General features: G+C 47.8%; 2 protein-coding genes across 2 annotated transcripts in view; one reads left to right on the forward strand and one right to left on the reverse strand.

Moving 5' to 3' along the window:
* The first annotated feature begins 6946 nt into the window (after nucleotides 1–6946).
* On the forward strand, nucleotides 6947–12505 carry LOC137571165 (uncharacterized). The gene is made up of 2 exons (XM_068279961.1): nucleotides 6947–7486; nucleotides 9269–12505. The coding sequence occupies exon 2, from the start codon at nucleotides 9671–9673 to the stop codon at nucleotides 11630–11632; it is 1962 nt and encodes a 653-aa protein (XP_068136062.1). The 5' UTR covers nucleotides 6947–7486; nucleotides 9269–9670; the 3' UTR covers nucleotides 11633–12505.
* Nucleotides 12506–19376: 6871 nt separating this feature from the next.
* The window catches only part of LOC137504622 (uncharacterized), an 80287-nt gene continuing 72136 nt past the window's right edge, over nucleotides 19377–27527 (reverse strand). Inside the window, exons 4-5 of the mRNA XM_068233204.1 lie at nucleotides 22732–23017; nucleotides 19377–19578 (exon numbers count right to left, since the gene is read on the reverse strand). Of these exons, the coding sequence (XP_068089305.1) occupies nucleotides 19377–19578; nucleotides 22732–23017 (488 nt within the window). The remainder of the gene's footprint in view (nucleotides 19579–22731; nucleotides 23018–27527) is intronic.

The following is a 27527-nucleotide window of genomic DNA, read 5'->3' on the forward strand; positions in this document are numbered from 1 at the left end:
TTGCAAGGAGGCGCATCATTGCAAGCATTGGCAGCAGTAGGCAGGTCCCACAGCCTGCTGGTGTCTCAGGCTCAGCAGCAGCAGCAGCAGCATCTGCCAGTACCACCACCAGCCGCACCCAAGCCCCCCAAGCCCCACCCCCAACCACCACAGGGAGACAGGCAGCAGCGCTTCCATGCCGTAGGGGGATGTTTCTGTCACCAATCTGGCGCTTTTTCACCATGCCCACAGTGTACAGCAAGTACGCCACTTGCAACCACTGTCAGCGGAAGTTGAGTCAGAGGTGCAGACCCCTTAAAGTTCTGCACCAGCTCGCTCATCAACCACCTTGCTGCGAAACATTTCCACCAGCATCAGGAGTTCCAGAGGCTGAAGGCATCTGGTGCTGGCAGTGGCACCACACCCATCACTGCACAGCCTTCAGCAGCAGCAGCAACAGCAGCCACCCGCCCTCCTGCTCCTCCAGCAGCACCAGCAGGAGTGCGGAAACGCACTGCTCCTCCCCCCTCTGCAACTCCTGCCGCCGACACTGAGGCCTGTTCTGGCAGCCAGTCCTCAGTGGCCTCCTCCGCTGTGTCTGCTGATTCCCGTGCCAGCAAAAGGCCACGCCAGAGCCTTTTGAGCGAGTCCTTCCAGGGGGTGGTTAGGGCTCTGCCTCCCAGCAGCCGTCGCGTGCGGCAGCTGAACGGCTTGCTGGCACGGGCCATGTGCTCCCAACTCCTGCCGTACACGCTCGTGCAGGAGGGGAGCGACATTCGTGCGCTGCTTGCTTGCGCAGCCCCAGACTGGCAGCTCCCCAGCAGACACTTTTTCTCCCGCAAGGCCATTCCTGCACTGCACCGCTTTGTGATGGCCAATGTGGAGCGAGGGCTGGAACACGCGGTTGGTGAAAGGGTCCACGTCACCATGGACTCCTGGAGCAGCCGCTTCGGGACAGGCCGCTACCTGTCCTTCACTGTCCACTGGGTCAGCTTGGTGGAAGGGGGTGAGGATGGGAGAGCAGCAGCGGGCACAGCAGCAGCAGCAACACAGTGGGTGGTGCCACCCCGCAGGGTCAGGGGAACTGCAGCAGGTTCCTCCGATCCTCTGCCATCCTCCGGCACACCTGGCCAAACCCCCCGCCTCAGCAGCAGCGTGAAGGCCCGCCACTGCCAAGTGCTGCTGCACTTGGTCAGCCTTGGGAAGACCAAGCTGACGGCAACCCATGTGTTGGCCAAACTTCAGGAGCAGGAGAGGATTTGGCTGACCCCCAGAGGCCTCAGAGTCGGAGAGGTGGTGGCCGACAATGGGGCCAATCTGGTTGCCGCAATAGACAGGGGAAACCTGACCCACATCCCTTGTCTTGCCCACGTGCTGAACCTGGTAGTGCAGAAGTTCTTGCGCACCTACCAGGGGATGGGCGAACTGCTGGAAACGGCAAGGAACGTTGTGCGTCACTTCCGGCGCTCGGCTGCAGCCTGTGCGAGCCTGGAAGACGTGCAAAAGGAGCTGGATCTGCCACGCCATCGGCTGATCCTTGACGTTCCGACTCGCTGGAACTCCACCCTGGCGATGTTGGAGCGTCTGGTTGAACAGAAGCGCGCTGTCAAACAGTACCTTGCCCTGGCCACTGTTTCCGCCGCTCAGAGAAGGGACAAGACCAGCAACATCCCGTCCATCGTCCCCGATGATGACTGGAGGCACATGCAGCAGGTGTGCTTAGTGCTGGCTCCCTTTCTGCAGGCTACTAACATGGTGAGCAGGGACCATGCTATGGTCTGCGAGTGGGTGCCCCTGGTTTGTCTGCTGAACAGGGCCCTCGATGCTTTGCTGGAACAGGGAGCGGCAGCCTTGGACCAGCAGGAGCGGCAAGCAGCTGCACAGTCCACCTCTGAGGGGGAGGAGGAGGAGGACTTGGTGGAGGTCCCTGACCTTGCTGCTGATGAGGGGGAGCAGCACAGTGCAGCTGAGTTGGTGCGGGGGTGGAGAGAGGATGAGGCTGACGAGGCAGAGGAGGAGGATGAGGACAGCAGCACTGCCGTCGATGTGCCAGCAGACGTGGCCCGCCTCTTCCCAATGGCAGCGCACATGCTGACGTGCCTGCGCAGAGACCCCAGGGTGATCCAGATGAAGCAGAGGGAGGACATCTGGATCAGCATGATGTTGGACCCACGCCTCAAGGGGAAGTTGAGCCAGTTCCTGCCGCCTGCAGGAGGAGACCCAGCGCAACAAATAAGGAGCTTGCAGCAGGCCCTTGTTGAGCGCTTGGAGGAAGCCTTCCCCCAGCCTTCCACCCCCACTGTCCAGCAGCCAGCACAGAGGCAGCAGCAGGTGCCTGCATCCAGCAGCAAGCGCCCCACAGACCTGCTGTCTCTCAGCCACGAGCTCTACAGGACTGTAGAGGCTCCGGCAGCAGTGACTAGAGAGGAGGTGCATGCAGCAGCATCCTCCACCGGTCACAGCCAGCGCCTGACCCGCATGGTGGCTGACTACATTAAGTCCTACAGCGGGCTTGACAGCGATGCCCCTGTTGATCCCATGGAGTATTGGGTCAAGCGCCTGGAGATCTGGAGCGAGCTGGCGCAGTACGCCCTGGAAGTGCTGTCCTGCCCCCCTTCCAGCGTGCTGTCCGAGCGCTGCTTCAGTGCAGCTGGTGGTGTGGTCACCGAGAAACGCTCACGTCTGTCTCACAAGTCTGTGGACAGACTGACGTTTCTCAAGATGAACCAGGCGTGGGTGGAAGGCGAGTTCCTGGCCCCTGTTGTCGGCGAGAGGGGGACATGAACTGGCTAAGAACCATCGTTAATGTGCCTTACCACCCTTTACCACCTCCTGGCTCCTGCTCACTAAGCCAGCCTGGTTCACTTTGACTATTAAGTCGCCTGCAGCCACACATTTTACACCTACAGTGGGCTGCGTACTGCCCTTCTGCTGTCTGTCTGTGTTTCCCACTGCCAGGGTACACAGATTTACCTTCTGCTGCCACTCTGCCACCAGCTATTACGTCAAACAATAGCTATATATCTGTGTAATTTGTTTTACAAACAAAACCAAAAAACCATAAAAAAAAAAAAGGTTTAATTTTTCTGAGGTGCCAGGGTTGAAAACTGTGTTGTCCCAGTTGTGTATTGGACACGATGTGGGCTGCACGACCGCTGTCTGGGACCTCCTGTTGTGTTCATTTACGGCCTGGTATCACCGCTAGGTACCAGGGCTATTATGTCACGCTGCCTGCCTGCTGCCACACTCACACTACTCCTCCATTCCTCCTGCTGATGCTGCTGTCTGTCTGTGTTTCCCAACGCCAGGATACACAGATTTACCTTCTGCTGCCACTCTGCCACCAGCTATTACATCAAAAAATAGCTATATCTGTGTAATTGGTTGTAAAACCAAAACTACAAAACCATAAAAAAAAAAAAAAAAGGTTTAATTTTTCTGAGGTGCCCGGGTTGAAAACTGTGTTGTCCCAGTTGTGTATTGGACACAATGTGGGCTACACAACCGCTGTCTGGGACCTCCTGCCTGCTGTGTTTATTTACAGCCCTGGTATCACCGCTAGGTACCAGGGCTATTATGTCACGCTGCCTGCCTGCTGCCACACTCACACTACTCCTCCATTCCTCCTGCTGATGCTGCTGTCTGTCTGTGTTTCCCAACGCCAGGGTACACAGATTTACCTTCTGCTGCCACTCTGCCACCAGCTATTACGTCAAACAATAGCTGCTCACATTACTCCTCCATTCCTCCTGCTGCTGCTGCTGCTGTCTGTCTGTCTGTGTTTCCCAACGCCAGGGTACACAGATTTACCTTCTGCTGCCACTCTACCACCAGCTATTACGTCAAAAAATAGCTATATCTGTCTGTGTAATTTGTTGTAAAAACAAAACTACAAAACCATAAAAAAAAAAAAAAGGTTTAATTTTTCTGAGGTGCCCGGGTTGAAAACTGTGTTGTCCCAGTTGTGTATTGGACACAATGTGGGCTGCACGACCGCTGTCTGGGACCTCCTGCCTGCTGTGTTTATTTACAGCCCTGGTATCACCGCTAGGTACCAGGGCTATTATGTCACGCTGCCTGCCTCATTGACTGCCTGCTGCCACACACTCATCCTCCTCCTCCTGCTGCTGAATTTACCTCCTGCTGTCTGTGTGTTTCCACTGCCAGGGAGCACATACAATGGCGCTTCCAACATGCGTGCGCCACCAGCTATTTGTTACGCTCAAAAATAGCTGCATTTCTTTAAAAAAAAAAATTTGAAAAGAGAAATAATTGAAGAAGAAGACGATATAGAAGAAGATGAAGAAGATGAAGAAGAAGAAGATGAAGAAGAAGAAGAAGAAGATGAAGAAGAAGAAGAAGGAGAAGAAGATGAAGATGAAGAAGATGAAGAAGAAGAAGATGAAGAAGATGAAGAAGATGAAGATGAAGAAGATGAAGAAGAAGAAGATGAAGAAGAAGAAGATGAAGAAGAAGAAGATGAAGATGATGAAGAAGAAGAAGAAGAAGATGAAGAAGAAGATGAAGATGATGAAGAAGATGAAGAAGAAGAAGATGAAGAAGAAGAAGAAGAAGATGAAGAAGATGAAGATGATGAAGAAGATGAAGAAGAAGAAGATGAAGATGATGAAGAAGAAGAAGATGAAGAAGAAGATGAAGATGATGAAGAAGAAGAAGATGAAGAAGATGAAGAAGATGAAGAAGAAGATGATGATGAAGAAGAAGAAGAAGAAGATGAAGAAGAAGAAGAAGATGAAGAAGTTGAAGATGAAGAAGATGAAGAAGAAGAAGAAGAAGAAGATGAAGAAGATGAAGAAGATGAAGAAGAAGATGAAGAAGAAGATGAAGAAGAAGATGAAGAAGATGAAGAAAAAGAAGATGATGATGAAGAAGATGAAGAAGAAGAAGAAGAAGAAGACAATATAAAAGAAGAAGAAGAAGATATAGAAGAAGATATAGAAGAAGAAGATATAGAAGAAGAAGAAGAAGAAGAAGAAGATATAGAAGATAAAGAAGAAGAAGAAGAAGTATATACAGTACTGAACAAATTTCTGGACACAACTTCTCTTTTCAACTTTTTTTTTTAAAGGAACATCCCCACATAATCACTTGCTGTTGTTACTTGGAAAAAAAGAGGTTTCTTGCATCATTCACCCTCAAAACAAGTGTTGGAAGCTATTTAAGGCCATTTCGAATAGTCAGCTCGAATAATGAGCTCGAATACCGACTCGAATAGTGAGCTCGAATTCCGAGGTCGAATCGAATAGTAAAAATTATTCGACTCGAATATTCGACTGATCTCGAATAATTTACTATTCGAATTCGACCTAACTCGAATTTTGAAAAGGGGTATTTGAGCACCACTACTTGTGGCTAGTTAGGGTGGTGTGCTTGTCTCTGTTGCGCTTTTCGTGCGGAGACCACGCTGCAAACATGTTCGCTGTTGCGAATGAGTGCGGTGTTCGCGTTTAGTTAGCGTTTGTTATTTTCCTTATCTTTTATTGTTGTTTTCTGTGCCTTTGCTACTCTCGTGCTCTGTCCTGCTCAGTCTGGTGTCACTATTTGGCAATCGCCATTCTTACGATTGAGTTCCCACTTCGTTTCCACCGTTGTGTGTTCACCATCGCTGGATGGCGACTAGTTTGGTGGACACACATTGATTCTGTCTCTATGCTCTCTCTCTTTGGGGGCTATCTTGCCTTGTGTTGCTTCTCTTCGTACAATTTCCATCTGACATTTGTGGCAGCGCAGAGGGTTTATTCCTCTGCACTCCACAGCTCCATCTGCCGGTGGGAATTCCCCTCTACTGGTGCTTGCACCAAAAGCTGTGTTCTAGTATCTTGACACGCTTGTGGAGGACTTCCGCAGTGTCAGCGCACATCTTGTGCGCTGACCACAGAGATATCCCACAATGGTTACAAAGTGCCAGCACTACAGGATGAGAGGAGGTCGCTCATCACTAGAGGTGCCTGGAGCAGGTGAGAGAAGCGGTGCTTCCGCTGCACATACTGCAGTATAACCTGGCCTGGGAGAGCGCAGGACAGGGAGTAGGTGCCAAGATGATGTCATAGTGACGGGTTGGCGAGTCGTCCGTATTGGCATGTTTTCATAAGTTGAGCACTTTCTATATATGAAAATATGGGCAGTATACAGTGACATAACAATAATGGCTGCGGCCCCTGCACCCGCGGGGGGCTCTGGGGCCTCTCTGCGCCGGAGGTTCCGCTCTCAAAGTGTCTCACGCTACTTCCTGTTTATCAAGGACATGGAGGTATGTGTTCCTGCCCTCTGCTGCTGCCAGTGATTGATGCTGGAAGGGGCACTGAGAGGAGAACCCGAGGTGAGGGGGGAGTGGCCCCCATCCCCACTGATGTAGGTGGCCATGCTCTCCCCTCATGCTGTGATCCCTCCTGCCCCCCAAAATGGACCCGAGTGGGCCCCTGGTGGGGGTCATCCAAATTTTCACAAGGGGGCCCCATGATTTCTGGCAGTATAGAAAAAGAAACTTGGAAAAAATTAATGCTATATAACTTTCTTAGAAATGCAATGCGAGCGTCTTCCTTCTATCCCAGATGAAATGTTAATGTTAGTTGTGTCTCTCTGCTTAGAGTGCCGGGAAGCAAGCATGTGGCTATAACTTATATCAGCAGTCGTTCATTTCAAATTTTAAAATAGGATTTGTGGTGGTTAAATAGATACAAAAACCCTCAAATCTGTGTATGTAATGCAAACTATGTAATGCAAACTACTGCAAGTTACTATAGCATAGCAAGAATGTGAAAAACACCCCATGCGTATGCCCATGTGTATGTTATAACATTATCCCATCACTCGGTCAGTTGGGCGCGGGGAGAGCTGAATAACGGCTCATCCTGCTGCCACTGAAATACCGGGCGGCATTAAGTACAATTTCCCCTCCGTGTCGTGGCAACTCAGAGGGAAAAGCGATTTGGGGTCCGGTTGTAACCCTGTGTGTGTGTCATTGCAACAGACACACACCAAGAGTTAAATATGCATTTCGTTTTTGTGGAAAGTGCTGCTGTAAAGAAGCTGCCCAGCATGTAACAGGTTTTGGCAGTTGAAGGCTGGTGAGGGGGAGGAGTCAAGTAGCCGTGGGGACTGAGTTGATGATGCAGCAAGAAATTAGCTTGATGTGTGATGATATGGAGGAGAGGCACAAAAAGAGAGCAGTGATTTGTGAGACAGACTGAGCAAGGCACAGCCACAGACAAGGGAGCACAACTTAAAACTAAATCAAGGAAGAGAAAGCAAGCTGCAGACATTAGAGGAGAGGAGAGCGACGACCACTCACAACTACAGGCCAATAAAGAGCAATGATACTGGAGAGATAAGCCAGAAGAGAAAGTAAAAATTACCTGTAACAGAGAGAGGTAATAGAAAACAGCAGAGACACGACAGTGACACAGAGACAGCAGCACAGCAATGCATACAAAAGTGTGACAGAGAAACAAGTGACAGGATTAAAGAGAAAGAGTGAAGACTGCAGGCAAGGGCGTAGGGCCCGTGGTCGCAGCGGTCGCCTTGGCGACCGGGCCCGGCTCCTGAGGAGGCGGGGGAGGGGCCCGGGGGGCCCATCTCCGTTTGCAGGGCCATGCGCCCGTTCGCGCTGGTAGGAGGGAGCCGCAGCCGCGGGGAGGGCAGCCCGACCTCTTCCTCCCTTCCTCTCCCCGGGCCCCCCCCTCAGATGCAGAGTAAGCGGCTAACGGAAGCGCTATAGGCAGAACTCACCTCCCTGCGTTCCACTCGCCGCTGATCTCCTCTCTGGCTGGCTCTGCATAGATGTTGTTACACACGCAGCTTCCGGCTAAACAGGAAGCTGCGTGTGTAAGCATCTATGCAGAGCCAGCCAGAGAGGAGATCAGCGGCGATTGGAACCAGGGACGGAGGTGAGTTCTGCCTATAGCGCTTCCGTTAGCCGCTTACTCTGCATCTGAGGGGGGGCCCCGGGGAGAGGAAGGGAGGGAGAGGTCGGGCTGCCCTCCCCGCGGCTGCGGCCCCCCCCTCCATTATGGGGACGGGCAGCTACCTAATCTATCCTGGGGGGCAGCTACCTAATCTATCCTGGGGGGCACCTACCTAATCTATCCTGGGGGGCACCTACCTAATCTAACCTAATCCTGGGGGGCAGCTACCTAATCTAACCTATACTGGGGGGCACCTACCTAATCTATCCTGGGGGCAGCTACCTAATCTATCCTGGGGGGCACCTACCTAATCTAACCTAATCCTGGGGGGCAGCTACCTAATCTAACCTATACTGGGGGGCAGCTACCTAATCTATCCTGGGGGCAGCTACCTAATCTATCCTGGGGGGCACCTACCTAATCTAACCTAATCCTGGGGGGCAGCTACCTAATCTAACCTATACTGGGGGGCACCTACCTAATCTATCCTGGGGGCAGCTACCTAATCTATTCTGGGGGGCAGCTACCTAATCTAACCTATACTGGGAGGCACCTACCTAATCTATCCTGGGGGCAGCTACCTAATCTATCCTGGGGGGCAGCTACCTAATCTAACCTAATCCTGGGGGGCAGCTACCTAATCTATCCTGGGGGGCACCTACCTATTCTAACCTAATCCTGGGGGGCAGCTATCTAATCTATCCTGGGGGGCAGCTACCCAATCTATCCTGGGGGGCAGCTACCTAATTTATCCTGGGGGGAAGCTACCTAATCTATCCTGGGGGGCAGCTACCTCATCTAACCTATACTGGGGGGCACCTACCTAATCTATCCTGGGGGCAGCTACCTAATCTATCCTGGGGGGCAGCTACCTAATCTAACCTATACTGGGGGGCAGCTACCTAATCTAACCTATACTGGGGGCACTTACTTATCTAACCTGTATTGGGGGCACCTAGCTAGCCTATACAGGTGGCAACTAAACTGGCTACCTATATTGGAGGCACCTACCTAACTAACCTATACTGGGGGCACCTACCTATCTAACCTACGCTGGGGGCAACTATTCTGGCTACCTATATTAGAGGCACCCACCTAGCTAACCTGTACTGGGGGCACCTATCTATCTAACTTATACCGGCGGCGCCTGCCTATCTCACCTATACCGGGGGCAACTATACTGGCTTACCTATGCCTGACTACCTATACTGGGGGTACCTATAGCTGGCTATAGGGATTTTGATATGTGTGTGCATCCGTCGGGTGTTGTCGGGGGAGGGGGGGCTGTTGTTGCCGGGGGGGGGGGCCCACATCCAGATTCCGCATCGGGGCCCAGAGGTTTGTAGCTACGCCACTGACTGCAGTGTAGTGTCTGGAGAGATAGTGTGACAGCAGCTGGCAGACAAGATTCTGAGGAGACAGTGGGGAAGAAACCTTAAAAAGACAGCGGCAGAATGCAGTGTTGTGTGAGAACATTTCTTGCAAGTTAATGCTAATAAACTGTATCGCATATTTGTTTCTTGAACTAGGCCTGATCCTAGCAGGCTGAAGATATATAATAGGCCTACCTATACTCTTTCTGCTAAAAGAGAAGCTTATGAATGTGTTTTGTCTCTGAACTTTTTATACTTATGATTTAATACAAATATTTCTTAAAAAGAACTTGATTGGTGTCTGGAGGATTTCTTTACAGGTAAAGCATTTCGGAGGTGTTACATTTGGCGTACAGTCGGCAGGATATTACCTAAGTGCCTTAAAACTGGAAGATGGAGTCTCAGCCTACACTACCCACCAGAAATGATGCTTCAGCTACTCAGGCTGCAGGAGAATGGTCAGCAAGCTACACATCAGTGTTTACCATGACTGCTATTGGGATGTTAGCTACGTATCTACCAAGGTTCAATGGTTATAATATGGCCCTGAGAGAGTGGAGTGAAAGAATAGAGAGTGCTGTGCAGGCTTATAAAGTGCCCATAGAGCTGCATATGGAAATAGCAGTTATAACTTTGGAGGGAGATGCTCAACGAACAGTAATTAATGCTAAATTGCCCACACCAGTATCGCTGAAACAAATTATCGAGGTATTGGAAGACATATATGGAGATCCTACAGACCTGCATTTGTGGAGAAAGAGATTTGTTGACAGAATTCAGAAGGATAACGAAAATATTCCTCAGTTCGCCAATGCCTTACAAGAGATAATGAGTGGACTACAGATAAAAGAGGAAAAGGAAAGAGGACAAACTACCACAGATTCTGCTGTGTGGCTGAGAGATCAGTTTATATGGGGATTAAGGAGCAACTTTATTAAAAGATCCTTAAAACAGAAAGTAGAATATTATCCAAGTTTGAATTTCCAGAAACTTCAAAGCTTAGCTATCAAGCTCAGTCAGGAGGAAGAAGCCAATCAGCTGGGAACACTGCAACAAAACACCACTATGATTACTCATAAGAATTCAGCAGTTGAAGTCAAAACCAAGAATACTGAGGGGGAATTGAGAGAAGTAAAAACAACACTCAAAGAACTAAGTGAAGAGTTGACCAAAGTGAAACTATACATGGAGAAAAATGGATTTAAAAGAGATTATCCAAGGTGGAGATATAGAGATAACACAGAGGAATCAGGATGTTGGATCTGTCACCATAGTGATCACACTGCGAGAGACTGTGGAAGAGGCTTTCAGAGAAAATCAAGGAATTCTGCAGTGGTGGTCCGCATGGCAGGACAAAACAAGAAGGCCTCAGAGAAATGGAAGGAAGATAAGCTAAAGAGAAAAAATAAGGTCATCACAACCAAAGTTCTAGGCACTGTCAAATGGTTTCATGTGCGAAATGGATACGGATTTTTAAATCGGAATGACACCAAAGAAGATGTGTTTGTGCACTGGTCTGCCATAAAGAAGAACAACCGCAGGCATTATTTTCACAGTGTAAGAGATGGAGAATTGGTTGAATTTGACATTGTGGAAGGAAGGAAAGGTACAGAAGCCGCTAATTTAACTGGTCCTGGTGGAACTCCGGTTCAAGGTAGCAAGGGTGCAAGATGTTGGAGACCATATAATCCTCAGGGAAACTATGGTGATTATCACTTGGAGAGCTTCTTGTACAGCCAGAAACAAGGAGGAGCAAAATACCCTATACAACCTACTTTATATGAAGAATTTAGACAGAGGTGTGATCTAGATTCATCTGTTCCTCAACCGAGAAGAACAACAAGTGATACTGGAAGCTTTCTGGAACCTGGAACTAATGAAGGAAACAAAAGAAAGAATCCAGATGAACCTATTATTCATGCTCAGGGTAGAGCATCAGACGATTTAGGCCATCAGAAGGCTGAAGACTGTGAAAGTAGTCGGATAAATAAAGAAAAACCAGGACCTAGTCAGAAAGTAATGATTAATGACTTCTTAGTAGGAGAGGAAGTATTACAACATAGAACAGATACGTCTCGAAGAAAGGAATTTGAATCGTATTGGCAACCGATGCCCCAACCTCAACGGCTCAAACGTTATAAAAGGACTCAGCGAGCATTAGAAACCCTTCCACTAACAAGTGTTAAGGTAGCTCAAGACAAAGAGTTTGAGAACTCAGAGAAGGACGAGCAAAGAGTTTTTCCACAAACAGAAATTGACCACGAGTCAAAATGGAAAAATACTCAACATTCCCCGCTTCCTGAACAGTTCGGATCATATGTTGACACTGTGACTTGGTTAAAAGAAAAATTGTAGGGACTACAATTTGAAAAAAAGGGGATGAATGTAACCCTGTGTGTGTGTCATTGCAACAGACACACACCAAGAGTTAAATATGCATTTCGTTTTTGTGGAAAGTGCTGCTGTAAAGAAGCTGCCCAGCATGTAACAGGTTTTGGCAGTTGAAGGCTGGTGAGGGGGAGGAGTCAAGTAGCCGTGGGGACTGAGTTGATGATGCAGCAAGAAATTAGCTTGATGTGTGATGATATGGAGGAGAGGCACAAAAAGAGAGCAGTGATTTGTGAGACAGACTGAGCAAGGCACAGCCACAGACAAGGGAGCACAACTTAAAACTAAATCAAGGAAGAGAAAGCAAGCTGCAGACATTAGAGGAGAGGAGAGCGACGACCACTCACAACTACAGGCCAATAAAGAGCAATGATACTGGAGAGATAAGCCAGAAGAGAAAGTAAAAATTACCTGTAACAGAGAGAGGTAATAGAAAACAGCAGAGACACGACAGTGACACAGAGACAGCAGCACAGCAATGCATACAAAAGTGTGACAGAGAAACAAGTGACAGGATTAAAGAGAAAGAGTGAAGACTGCAGTGTAGTGTCTGGAGAGATAGTGTGACAGCAGCTGGCAGACAAGATTCTGAGGAGACAGTGGGGAAGAAACCTTAAAAAGACAGCGGCAGAATGCAGTGTTGTGTGAGAACATTTCTTGCAAGTTAATGCTAATAAACTGTATCGCATATTTGTTTCTTGAACTAGGCCTGATCCTAGCAGGCTGAAGATATATAATAGGCCTACCTATACTCTTTCTGCTAAAAGAGAAGCTTATGAATGTGTTTTGTCTCTGAACTTTTTATACTTATGATTTAATACAAATATTTCTTAAAAAGAACTTGATTGGTGTCTGGAGGATTTCTTTACAGGTAAAGCATTTCGGAGGTGTTACACGGTGCTTGCCGGCATCTGAATTGAATTTGAAATCCCACTTTACCACGATAGACGTGATAATGTTATATCTATGGCAGCGCCAAGGTCGGTGCAGCAGTGTGCCGAAATTTTGCACATGCGAAATTTCACATCAAAATTTGCAATTACGCATCAAAATCATAATGCAAATTTCAGGGGAAATCGTAATTTCGTATGTAATAGTGATATATCACAATTTCGCGTAATATTTAATGTAATTTTCGTGAAATTGCGCATAATTTTGTGCCGACTTTAGTGGTTAAAAGCAAAGCCCCCCATACATGCTATTGCTACCAAAATTGCTACATGTGTTAAGGAGATTAGTGGGTAAAGAAACAATTTTTTAAATAGACCTTGTAGTTTTTGAGAAAATCGATTTTAAAAATGCAAAGAGAAATGGTTTTTACACTGTCATTTTTCTGAGTTTAAAAACTATTTTTCCTTTGCATTTTTTAAATCCATTTTCTACAAGGTCTTTTTTGGGGAAAAAATGTTTGACTAGTACCCACTATTCTCCTTAACATATGTAGCAATTTTGGTGTCAATAGAGTGTAGGGAGGCTTTGCTATTCACTGCCAAAGTCAGCACAAAATGTTATGCAAAATTACGAATGACTATACGAAATCAATGAAATGTATAAATCATAATTACGTACAGACGAAATTTGGAAATTTTCAGTGACAAATGTGCATAATCATAATTAGCTGATTACAATCATCATTGGTCAGGTGCAGCGAGGGGTAGAGTGCACCAATACGGCCTGCTTTGTCCAGAGGATCCATTTGAGAACCAGGGAAATGTCATTAGCCTCTACATGACTCACCCAAGGAATAACAGTATGAGCTAATTATAGTACACTATGACATAGTAACACTTTGGGTATAGTAAACTCCATGTTCAGGTCCCGGTCAAGCACCATTATAAGTGTATGGTAGTAATTCCTGGTATAGTAAACCTGGATATAATAGAGTTTCTGTTATAGTAAATCTGTTTTTGGGTCCCTGTGGTTTTCTGTGTCCGCTATAGTGAAAGGTAGGCGGAGCATGCTTCATACATCAGTCAGAGACCCGTGAGCCATAATTGATGGGTGGGCTGGCTTGCTCGCTATCTGCACACTACTCTGGGCCTGCATGGACTACTTCAAAAGCACCACCACCAATTTCTGTTATAGTTCATTTCTGATATAGTAAACTACTTTGCAACGTCACTTGGAGTTCACTATAAAGAGAGTCTACTTTATAAAGAATGTTCCTCAGCTTGAGACAGCAGAGAGTTAGCTCTTCAGTTAAGTGCCAGGTTCCTCTAGGAAATGAAGAGAGGTGAAATAACATCCTGCAAGACAACTCAATAAATACTTCCCTACAGTTGAGATAATTCAATTCTTCAGCATAAATTCTTTGAAATTTTCAGCATGAAGGAGTATTTTATGTTATTGCATTATCAAATTACTAGCCGACCCGTGGCGTAGCATACGCCGCATAAGGGGGTAGCAGGCAGGAAGAGAGTATTGGGCACAGTGGCGGGGAGGGGGGTCGGACCCCCCCTCAACTGGGTCCCCCATGTGTGCTCCCCCTCCAGCTTAAGCTCAGCAGGAACCCCCCCCCCTCACCTGGCTCCCCCATGTGCACTCCCCCTCCAGCTTAAGCTCAGCAGGAACCCCCCCCCCCCTCACCTGGGTCCCCCATGTGCACTCCCCCTCCAGCTTAAGCTCAGCAGGAACCCCCCCTCACCTGGGTCCCCCATGTGCACTCCCCCTCCAGCTTAAGCTCAGCAGGAACCCCCCCTCCCTCACCTGGGTCCCCCATGTGCGCACCCCCTCCTGCTTAAGCACAGTAGCAGCCGTCACTATTAGTAAGAGGCAGCGGGCGGGGATACCTCACCTCTTCCGTGTTCCATCGTGCGTTCCACTGTCATCACTTCCTGCAATGCCGCCCACTGTATTGGTGAAATTTGTCTTTTTAAAACAGAAGGAAATCTGCAATAATTCAGCTATAAGTGAACATTTGTGGTTACCCACAATGCACTGCTACTGCCAATTATGCCTTTTCCCCCTTGGTAAGCCAAGCAAGCATCCAGAACCACTGGTGTATTGCAAGCATACAGCTTTAAATTTAACACATCCACATCAAACCCACATGTGACAGCCTGTTTCAGACTTTTAGTCCTCATCTGTACATGGCAAGGATTGAAATGGCTGTATGAGATAGGGCTTGGACCAGTAAAACAGAGTAACCAAGCAGCTCAGGGTGACCCAAACCACTCGGAATGTATAGGGGGATAAAAGGGACCAAAAAGACCTCCTACTAAAAAAAAATCAAAGCTTGGTGTAATTTGGCTTCTTAAAACAGAAGAAAATCTGCAATAATTCAGCTATAAGTGAACATTTGTGGTTACCCACAATGCACTGCTACTGAATATGCAAATTATTCCTTTTCACCCTTGGTAAGTCAAGCAAGCCTTGATTCACAAAGCCTGATTCACAAAGGCTATCATTCATAATGCATTTCCGCATGCGGAAATGCTTAAAACAGCTGACTTTACCGACCACTCTGCAAAGTCAGCATTCATAAAACCTCTTTCCGCATGAAAAAATGACACTACCGAGCAGAGTGATAAATCACCGCCTTGTGCGGTGATTATCGGTACAAATGTAACAAAATGTTAATTCATAAAGATTTACGCAAGCGGTGTGAGGTCGGGAAGTACCGCTCCCTCTGATGTGGCGATACCAATGTAAGTGAATGGAGACACACAGACCTCCCAGGCAGCTGCAGCAGAGCGGAACACGGAGAAATGTATCAACTCGGCAGCTTCCGTGTCTCCGCAAGCCTACCGCCTGCCTACCACCAGCCTAGTTCGGGGAATCTCCGGACTGCTACCGCACATGGATACATTTTTATGAATGCCCACCCAGAAGTCTAAAACACCGCCAGCGGTGTTTTCCCGCACTGATTCTCCATACCGACAGCACTTTCATGAATGATAGCCAAAGCGGCACAAACTGTTAAGCACGTGAAGTGCCGTTCGCTGACTTTTGTGCGCGCAATTTGCCGCTTATTGGGACACTTTGCGCGCGCAACAGACCGGGATCGCGCAATTCGTGGCACTTTGCGCGCGCAAAAGTCCGCGAATGGCACTTCACGTGCTAAATGTTTAACACACCTGTGCTAAACAGTTTGCACTGCATTGTGAATCATGGCCTTATAGCTTTAAATTTTACACAGTCATATCAAACCCACATGTGACAGCCTATTTCAGACTTTTGGTCCTCATCAGTAAATAGCAGGGATTGATAAGGCTGTATGAGATAGGGCTTGGACCAGTACAACAGAGTAACCAAGCAGCTCAGGATAACCCAAACTACTAAGAATGTATAGGGGGATAAAAGGGACCAAAAAGCCCTCCTACTAAAAAAAGCAAAGCTTGGTGTAATTTGCCTTCTTAAAACAGAAGCAAATCTGCAATAATTCAGCTATAAGTGAACATTTGTGGTTACCCACAATGCACTGCTACTAAATATGCAAATTATCCCTTTTCACCCTTGGTTTGATATGGCACTACTTCTTCTTCTTGCTTGGACCAGCCCCTTCTTCTTGCTTGGACCAGCCCTGGGGGCAGGGCGCTACTTCTTCTTCTTGCTTGAAGGTTGAGGCACTTACTCTATTATATATATAGATTGTGGCAGTATATCTACGCCCCAGTATATCTATGCAGTTTGTGGCAGTATATCTACGCCCCACAGGACTTCAGTTTCTGCACAGGGGCGTAAATATGTGTCCACTGCCGTGTACTGGTGCCACTCATTCCTGCACGGGTACTCGTTGTGGCCCGTTAGAGGGCAGATTAATATATAGAACGCTGTTCCCATTCGTTGATCTAAGTCCCTGTGTCAATGATTTGTTTAAACGTTCAAAACTCAGTAAAATTCAAGTTACAAAAAAAAAATATGATTTTTACCATGCATTAAATATAAAGTACAGTATTCAATTAGCCACTTCCAGAAGTTATAGGTCCATTATTATCCGAGGACGAACACAACTTACCAGCCAGCACCCCAAACACCTGAACTTCACACAGCTGGAGGAATTGGTGCTGCCCAAAGATGACGATGTTCACATATTGTCCAACCATATTGTTACACTGGAAGGTCAGAGCGCCACTGTTCTGTATGAAGGAGATCACTGCACAGCTGTAACAACATAGCAAAGGGAAGACAATAAAAGGATGTGTAGTAAGTGCAGATAGGGTTGCCAATGTGACCTCCTTAGGGGCTGCCTCTGGCTACCTAATACTAGAGTGCCCCACAGGCTACATAATACTGCGGGGCACATCTGGCTACCTAATACTAGAGTGTCCCACAGGCTACATAATACTGCGGGGCACATCTGGCTACCTAATACTAGAGTGCCCCACAGGCTACATAATACTGCGGGGCACATCTGGCTACCTAATACTAGAGTGCCCCACAGGCTACGTAATACTGTGGGGCACATCTGGCTACCTAATACTAGCATGCACCACAGGCTACATAATACTGCGGGGCACATCTGGCTACCTAATACTAGCATGCACCACAGGCTACGTAATACTGCGGGGCACATCTGGCTACCTAATACTAGCATGCACCACAGGCTACATAATACTGCGGGGCACATCTGGCTACCTAATACTAGAGAGCCCCACAGGCTGCGTAATACTGTGGGGCACATCTGGCTACCTAATACTAGCATGCCCTACAGGCTCCGTAATACTGCGGGGCACATCTGGCTACCTAATACTAGCATGCACCACAGGCTACGTAATACTGCGGGGCACATCTGGCTACCTAATACTAGCATGCACCACAGGCTACATAATACTGCGGGGCACATCTGGCTACCTAATACTAGAGTGCCCCACAGGCTGCGTAATACTGCGGGGCACATCTGGCTACCTAAAACTGGAGACCACACCTGGATTCCTAATACTGGGGGCACATCTGGCTACATAATACTTGGGTGCACTTTGGGCTACCTAATATTGGGTTGTATCTTAGGCCAGATGATACTGGGGGCATCTTTGGCTACCCAATACTTGGGGCATGTCTGGCTACCTAATACTAGGTGCATATGTGGCTACCAAATGCTAGAGACCACATCTGATTAGATAATACTGAGGTGCGCCTCGGCCTACCTAATACTGGGTTGCACTTCAGGCTATGTGATATTTGGGGGCACCTTTGTGTCCAACTACTGCGGGCACATCTGGCTCCCTAATATTGAGGGGCACATCTGGCTATATAATACTTGTCATCACCTCTGGCTATCTAATGTTATTTGGGGGCTCATCTTCATCAGTAATTCTGGGGCACACCCCAGGCTACCTAACACTGGGATGGGTTGTTGGGGTCCCTTGATAGTTCATTAATAGATCATGAAGAAAATTCCGCACACAGGCCAGGTTAAGGAACTTGCACTTTTATTGTCCCATCACACAACAATACAGCATCTGGCCGTTATCACCTTTAAATCTTCCGCATCACGAGATCACTCGCTGGCGCATGATCGAGGAACAAGGGAGCCACTCTGTGGTCGCCATCCTGCGTTAGGCAGTCGCAGAGTGATTAAGAATAAGCTAAAAACCTACCTCTTTTCCCGAGCCGCTGAGACTACAGAATGCAGGTAGAAAAGCAACATAAAACTACTTTTATTACTAATATCAATAATACATTTTACCTGGGGCCTTAAGTAAGTGACGCACCACAGTTTGTAGATACACACCTGCTTTATCCTTATGTAAAATAAAAGTTACACAAATAGTAAACATTACCTTGGATTATTATTTCCATTGTTTTCTGTAGAGTTCCCGATAAGGATACTGGCACCGGCCAGCCGATCCCAGCAGCAGTCTCCTCTGTTGGTGATTATGACTTTGGAGATCTTATAGGGCTGCAGTAAGTCCACCCTCCACCAGGGGGAGACATCATTGTTGGTGCAGGCGCAAGAACCAGAAAGGAAATTGGAGTCCAAGTTGCCATCAATAGCTTTATTGGCAGCACTGTCAGCATTGTAGGTAGAGGACTGTGCTGCTTGACCTTTCAGGGCAACATTTTCATCTGTGTTAATGAAATATAAACAGATAAGAACTTGTTGAAACATTTTAGGAACCATAAACCCCAACTTTATTTGTGTAAACATGTAACAGGACAAACCACAGGTGTACCTATGAATCATAGGCTTCTCCAGCACAACTGTGATGGGCACCCAATGTTCCCACCCCTTCCCTTGGTAACCCCTGGTAACCCTCACAACCTGGGGCCCATCTTGCAAGGGTCATAAAAAGTATGAACATTGTGATCTTCACACCCATAACAAGCGTAGCCACAAATACACCTTGTCTGAAAGATGGACTCCTTTCTCAGAGAGAGAAAATTAAGAGTTGGGGTCCCCTAGCAGCTCTGGGCCCCCCTGCGGCCACAGGAGATGTTCCCCTGTAGTTATGCCCCTGGAGAAAACTATTCCTCCTTTATTGCACAAATCCCCGTGTTGTTCAGCTCCCCAAACAATACATGAAGGAGGTGACAATATGAAATAGACACTTGGAAAAATGAAAGATATTTCTTCCTTAGAATTAATAAATGAAATAAAAGTAATACATTTTCTGGTAAGATTCATGGATCATCTCCTTTATATGCAAACAAATCACACAAAAAAAAAAGCTTTATCTGGAGTTTCCAGCATTTGGGAATATTGTATGTTATTGCATATAAAGCATCACATTATTTTTACCATGCATTGAATATAATGTACGGTATTTATTTAGCCACTTCCAGCAGCTATAGGTCCATTATTTCCCAAAGAGGAACACAACTTACCATAGGGCACCCCAAACACCTGAACTTCACACAGCTGGAGGAATTGGTGCTGCCCAAAGATGACGATGTTCACATATTGTCCAACCATATCGTTACACTGGAAGGTCAGAGCGCTACTGTTCTGTATGGAGGAGATCACTGCACAGCTGTAACAACATAGCAAAGGGAAGACAATAAAAGGATGTGTAGTAAGTGCAGATAGGGTTGCCAATGTGACCTCCTTATGGGCTGCCTCTGGCTACCTAATACTAGAGTGCCCCACAGGCTGCGTAATATTGCGGGGCACATCTGGCTACCTAATACTAGAGTGCCCCACAGGCTACATAATACTGTGGGGCACATCTGGTTACCTAATACTAGCATGCACCACGGGCTACATAATACTGCGGGGCACATTTGGCTACCTAATACTAGAGTGCCCCACAGGCTACATAATACTGCAGGGCACATCTGGTTACCTACTACTAGAGTGCCCCACAGGCTACATAATACTGCGGGGCACATCTGGTTACCTAATACTAGAGTGCCCCACAGGCTACATAATACTGCAGGGCACATCTGGCTACCTAATACTAGCATGCACCACAGGCTACATAATACTGCGGGGAACATCTGGTTACCTAATACTAGAGTGCCCCACAGGCTACATAATACTGCGGGGCACATCTGGCTACCTAATACTAGAGTGCCCCACAGGCTACATAATACTGCGGGGCACATCTGGCTACCTAATACTAGCATGCACCACAGGCCCCATAATACTGCGGGGCACATCTGGCTACCTAATACTAGAGTGCCCCACAGGCTACATAATACTGTGGGGCACATCTGGCTACCTAATACTAGCATGCACCACAGGCTACATAATACTGCAGGGCACATCTGGCTACCTAATACTAGAGTGTCCCACAGGCTACGTAATACTGCGGGGCACATCTGGCTACCTAATACTAGAGTGCCCCACAGGCTACATAATACTGCGGGGCACATCTGGCTACCTAATACTAGAGTGTCCCACAGGCTACGTAATACTGCGGGGCACATCTGGCTACCTAATACTAGAGTGCCCCACAGGCTACATAATACTGCGGGGCACATCTGGCTACCTAATACTAGCATGCACCACAGGCTACATAATACTGCGGGGCACATCTGGCTACCTAATACTAGAGTGCCCCACAGGCTGCGTAATACTACGGGGCACATCTGGCTACCTAATACTAGCATGCACCATAGGCTACGTAATACTGTGGGGCACATCTGGCTACCTAATACTAGCATGCACCACAGGCTACATAATACTGTGGGGCACATCTGGCTACCTAATACTAGCATGCACCACGGGCTACATAATACTGCGGGGCACATTTGGCTACCTAATACTAGAGTGCCCCACAGGCTACATAATACTGCGGGGCACATCTGGCTACCTAATACTAGAGTGCCCCACAGGCTACATAATGCTGCGGGGCACATCTGGCTACCTAATACTAGCATGCACCACAGGCTACATAATACTGCAGGGCACATCTGGCTACCTAATACTAGAGTGCACCACAGGCTACATAATACTGCGGGGCACCTAAAACTGGAGACCACACCTGGATACCTGATACTGGGGGGGTACATAATACGTGTCACCACATGCTGAATACTTAGGCATATCCCACAGGCTCTATAATACTAGGGGCAGCATCTGTCTCCCTAATACTATTTTGGGGCACATCTGGCTACATCATACTGTGGGCACCTTGAGTTGGGAACACTGGGATGCACCTTGAGTTGTTTTTACTGGAGACCACATTTGTTTACCTAATACTGGGGTTTTCCTCTGTCTATCTAATACTATTTGGGGGTGCACCTCTGGCTATCTAAAGGGGGCACATCTGGTTACCTAATACTGGGGTCTTCCTCTGTCTATCTAATACTATTTGGGGGTGCACCTCTGGCTATCTAAAGGGGGCACATCTGGTTACCTAATATTTCTTATCACTTTCTATCTAATACTATTTGAGGTGCACCTAAATGGTTTTTATGGACTCAATTAGGACTTTGGTCTATTCCTTTCCCATACTCCCTCTCCGTGGTGTAACTGCAAATCATGCTCCTCCCCCCAGCAAAGCTTTGATGGTGCCCCCTAATGTTCACATTCTTTCCCTGGCCTCTCCTTGGTGACCCTCACAGCCTGGTGCCTATCTTGCCAGGGCCATAAAACAAGTGTGGCCATCATTATCTTCACACCCATAAAAGTGTAGCCACAAAACACCTGACCTAAAGGATGGACCCTGTATTGGTGGAAGGGAAGTTTAGCAGTTGGGCTTCCCTGATCGCTCTGGTCCCTCTGGGGCTGCAGGGGCTTAACCTATTTCCCCGAACCTTTGAGACTACAGAACGCAGGAAGAAAAGTGACATAAAAATACTTTTTTTATTAGTATTATCATTAATATGGATTAACTGGGGCCTTAGGCAAGTAAGGCCCTATAGTTTGTAGATACACACCTGCTTTATCCTTAAAGAAACACTTAAGTAAAAAAAAACCCTCTGTTAACATACACAATGACGGATTACTATCATAAGACACTTACTGCAGTGTCTTTTATCTCGTGCAGCCCTCCATTGTCTGGCAATTCTCCCCGTCAGTCTCCCCTGTCGGCGCCTGTCGCCGAATGACCCAGGATCATAAACAGTAGGAGACTCCCTCCTGCGCTGGGTCCTAATTCCGCCCGCCATGCTCCAAGTTCCTGAGCTGCGCGAGCAGTAGTATCTTGGCTAAGGGCGCGCGCGTGCTCGCAGGGAGCGCACGTGCACGCATGGTGTGCTGCGCGGGTTGCGCGCGCACGCTCGCTTTCTCGTCCGCTCACATTTAGCAACAATGTGAGCACATATATATATGAGACACGCTCCAGGGGACTGGGACAGGGGACATGCTCCAGGGGACTCGGGACTCCCCTCCTCGGGAGCTGCACTTTGGGAACTTTCGGCTCGTGCACTATAGCAGCTTTGGATGTGCACGAGCCAGCAGTACAACTACCACGCGAGTACACCCAGCGTGAGTAGTGACATAGCAGGGAAGGAGCGCTGGCTGACCCGGAAGGAATTCCGCCCAGCAGCGCCATTTTGAATAAATTAAAAATCATAATGGAGAGGATAAAAGCCGATCTAAGGCTTGCACAGCGGCGGTTTTTGTGCCATAAGGAAGCGCCATAAGAATGCTACACGGTAATACCTTTATAAGATATATAATGTCAGACTTAAGTTTTCCTTTAAGTAAAAAACATTACACAAATAGTAAACGTTACCTTGGATTATTATTTCCATTGTTTTCTAAAGAGTTCCCGATAAGGATATTGGCACCGGCCAGCCGATCCCAGCAGCAGTCTCCTCTGTTGGTGATGACGACTTTGGAGATTTTATGGGGCTGCAGTAAGTCCACCCTCCACCAGGGGGAGACATCATCGATGGTGCAGGCACAGGTGCCAGAAGCGAAGTTGGAGTCCAAGTTTCCATCAATGGCTTTATTGGCAGTACTTACAGTATTGTAGGTAGAGGACTGTACTGCTTGACCTTTGAGGGCAACATTTTCACCTGCATTAATAAAATAAGCAGGTGAAAAATAAATACTTTTTGGAAACCAAAACCCCAACTTTATTTGTGAAAACATGTAACAGGGCAAACTATACCACCTTCCTTGCACAAATCCTAGCAGTTGTGTTCAGCACCCAAGATAATATTGGTAGCCCTGGATAAACAAGATGGGACTGTAGTTTTGCTTACATCTTGAATCTGTCCATAAGTCAAAACATTGGGTTATCTCTCTTCACTGTACATCCTCTTTGCCCCCTGCATCTCCAGTGTCTACCTTAGTGCCACCTCTGTTGCCCCATGCCTCCATTGTCCCTCTCTTTGTCATCTCTGTTCCTCTTTGCCTTTTCCGTCTGGAAGGCAGAAGGATTGGGCGCAGTCATCAGTCATAAGCCCCTTTTGAAATATCAGTGGGGGTTGGTTATGGTTATTTGGGGGGGGGGGGGTGTTGGTTAACGTTAACTCTGATGGGGGATTGGTTAAAGTTAGCCTTGGGGGGGTAGGGTTAGTTAAGGTTAGCCAAGTTATGTGGTGTTAAGCCCCGTCTACACGGGGAGATGTGGAGGCGATGTGACTTATCAATCGAGCCTCCGATGCGGCTCAATTGATAAGATCTGACAGGTCGGATCTTGCTACCGCCGATTCCCTGCTCGTTCCCCGCGAGGGGACAATGGCAGGGAATCGAGCGGAAGATAAGCAGCGCGGGGACGAGCAGGTATCGAATCCGGGGGACGCGGAAGAGGGGATCCGGCGGCTAATCGAGCCGCCGGATCGCTGCGTGTAGATTTAGCTTTAAGGTTAGCTGTTGGGGATGGTCAAGGTCAGCCATGTGGGCGGTGGTTAAAGTTAGCTGTGGGTGGATAAGATCAGCCATGTGGGTGGTGGTTAAGGTAAGCTGTAGGGGGCTGGTTAAGGTTAGGCATGCTCAGTGTAAGATTAGGGTTACGTTTAACTGTAGTAAAATATCAGTATTAATTACTGATATCTTACTTTCATCTTTTTCTAGAAAACAGTAGAATATTGGTAAATTTACCAATATTCTACTGTCTCCTTTCCTGAGCACCCACATTTTTAGGCCCCCTTTTTTATATGCTCCTCTTTGTCACTTCTGCCCCACATTGTGTCACCTCTTTACCCCTGTGCCTCTTTCTACTCCCCTATGCCCTCAGTGTCCCCATATGTTCCACCTATGCCCCTCCTCTGTGTTGTGCTACCTCTGTCCTCCGGTCCCCCTTTTTTGCCTCCTTTTGTACTCCCCTCCTACGCTCCCCCAGCCCAGGTTATTCTGCAGTGGAGACTATGCTTAGCAGACGCACCCCTTCTCTCACCTGCTCTGGGTATCTCCAGTGATGAGAGACTTCTTCACACCTTGAATGCCTATTCTAGTGCCATCTTCTCCTGTGTTGTGTAATTATACATGACATACAGGAGGAAGTGCCAGCACTACAGGGTGAGAGGAGGTCGCTCATCACTAGAGGTGCCTGGAGCAGGTGAGAGAAGCGGTGCTTCCGCTGCACATACTGCAGTATAACCTGGCCTGGGAGAGCGCAGGACAGGGAGCAGGTGCCAAGATGATGTCATAGTGACGGGTTGGCGAGTCGTCCGTATTGGCATGTTTTCATAAGTTGGGCACTTTCTATATATGAAAATATGGGCAGTATACAGTGACGTAACAATAGTGGCTGCAGCCCCTGCACCCGCAGGGGGCTCTGGGGCCTCTCTGCGCCGGAGGTTCCGCTCTCAAAGTGTCTCACGCTACTTCCTGTTTATCAGGAAGTAGCGTGAGGCACTTAGAAATCGGACCTCCGCGGTGAAGCACATGGAGGTATGTGTTCCTGCCCTCTGCTGCTGCCAGTGATTGATGCTGGAAGGGGCACTGAGAGGAGAGCCCAAGGTGAGGGGGAGTGGCCCCCGTCCCCGCTGATGTAGGTGGCCATGCTCTCCCCTCATGCTGTGATCCCTCCTGCCCCCCCAAAATGGACCAGAGTGGGCCCCTGGTGGGGGTCATCCAAATTTTCACAAGGGGGCCCCATGATTTCTGGCAGTATAGAAAAAGAAACTTGGAAAAAAAATTAATGCTATATAACTGTTAAGAAACGCGGAAGAGCCGCCGCCATGAGTCAACGGGAGGCGGCTCTTTCCGCATACGGCGTGGCAGAGCACGGGGAGGAATCCGCCTCCACTCAGTCTGAAGCGGCTGTCCCCGTGCAGGGCATGGCGGAGCGCGGAAAAACCACCGCATTGGACGCGGCGGTTAGCGCGCATGGCCCCATTGCAGAGGCACCGCAGAGCGGTGCTGGTGTGGCTGGGATACATAGTCCCTCCAGGTTTAGAGTGACGCGCGCGCACTCAGGCAGGGATTATATGACAGCCAGAAGTGAGTCAGCTGACCAGGCTGGTCAGCTGACGCTGGCTTCACTTTTCATTGGTCCAGCACTTGGGGAGGTGCTGGGAAGCTTTATGTGTATATATACTACAGGATGTTCAGTTGCTGGTTGTCTGGCGTTGCGAACACAACGTGGGAGCACTCAGACCCTTAGTCAGATCCTTAAGTGTGCCGGGACTAGCTGGAGCTGTAATCCTACACTTAGCTAGATTCTGTTGATAGCTTAAAGTACTAGTTTGATTGTGATTTTCTGTTATGACCCTTTGCCTGCCTGACTATCCTCCTGAACTCTGATCTTGTACCTTGCCATTCTGATACTCTGTTGCCGAACCCTGGCTAGTCCTTAGACTCTGCTTCTGCCTCCTGATCTTGTACTTTGATATATCTGATACCCTGTTGCCGAACCCTGCCTGTACCTTAGACTCCGCCTCTGCCTTCTGTATCTGTACTTTATCTATCCGTGTGTGATCCTCTCTGTGCTTCACCGATCGTTACAATAACTTTCTTAGAAATGCAATGCGAGCATCTTCCTTCTATCCCAGATGAAATGCTAATGTTAGTTGTGTCTCTCTGCTTAGACTGCCGGGAAGCAAGCATGTGGCTATAACTTATATCAGCAGTCGTTCATTTCAAATTTTAAAATAGGATTTGTGGTGGTTAAATAGATACAAAAACCCTCAAATCTGTGTATGTAATGCAAACTATGTAATGCAAACTACTGCAAGTTTCTATAGCATAGCAAGAATGTGAAAAACGCGTACGCACAAAAAGGGCGCCTGGACAAAAAGGGCGCGGGGTGTAAACGCTAATTAACAATTAATTTTTAATAGCATTTATAAAAATAGTGTGCTATATTTCATTTACAAATAATGTTTAACAAATTTATAAATCATTAAATAATGTTTATGAAATCGGAAATTGTGAATACGTTAATCTTCCCTGTTTCAAAAGTTAAACTTATAATTGCGTTTATTAAGAAAACAATAATATATGTTCAATTGTTATAATTGTATATTATTGTGAATAACCTTCATTTATGGTTTGTTCTTATAATAAAATCTGAAAATATTCTTTATAACGATGATATAAATATAACTACGTTCGTAATAAGTGTTGTAAAACATTAGTAATTATTACTAAAATTTTACTAAAACTATACCTAAGCCTACTCTTACACAGAACCCTCCCTGTACCTATCCCTAACCCTTAGACCCCCCTGTTGGTGCCTAAACCTAAGACCCCCCTGTTGGTGCCTAAACCTAAGACCCCCCTCTTGGTGCCTAAACCTAAGACCCCCCTGTTGGTGCCTAAACCTAAGACCCCCCCTGTTGGTGCCTAAGTAACCCTCCCTGTACCTACACCTAACCCCTAGACCCCCCTGTTGGTGCCTAAACCTAAGACTCCCCTGTTGGTGCCTAAATCTAAGACCCCCCTGTTGGTGCCTAAACCTAAGACCCCCCTGGTGGTGCCTAAACCTAAGACCCCCCTGTTGGTGCCTAAACCTAAGACCCCCCCTGTTCCTGCCTAAACCTAAGACCCCCCTGTTGGTGCCTAAACCTAAGACCCCCCTGTTGGTGCCTAAACCTATGACCCCCCTGTTGGTGCCTAAACCTAAGACCCCCCTGTTGGTGCCTAAACCTAAGACCCCCCTTTTGGTGCCTAAACCTAAGACCCCCCTGTTGATGCCTAAGTAACCCTCCCTGTACCTACCCCTAACCCCTAGACCCCCCTGTTGGTGCCTAAACCTAAGACCCCCCTGTTGGTGCCTAAACCTAAGACCCCCCTGTTGGTGCCTAAACCTAAGACCCCCCTGTTGGTGCCTAAACCTAAGACCCCCCTGTTGGTGCCTAAACCTAAGACCCCCCTGGTGGTGCCTAAACCTAAGACCCCCTGTTGGTGCCTAAACCTAAGACCCCCCTGTTGATGCCTAAACCTAAGACCCCCCTGTTTGTGCCTAAACCTAAGACCCCCCCCCCCCCTGTTGGTGTCTAAGTAACCCTCCCTGTAACTACCCCTAACCCCTAGACCCCCCTGTTGGTGCCTAAACCTAAGACCCCCCTGTTGGTGCCTAAACCTAAAACCCCCCTGTTGGTGCCTAAACCTAAGACCCCCCTGGTGGTGCCTAAA

Source organism: Hyperolius riggenbachi, chromosome 4 (genome assembly GCF_040937935.1).
Source record: "Hyperolius riggenbachi isolate aHypRig1 chromosome 4, aHypRig1.pri, whole genome shotgun sequence".
In the NCBI taxonomy this organism is placed as follows: Eukaryota; Metazoa; Chordata; class Amphibia; order Anura; family Hyperoliidae; genus Hyperolius; species Hyperolius riggenbachi.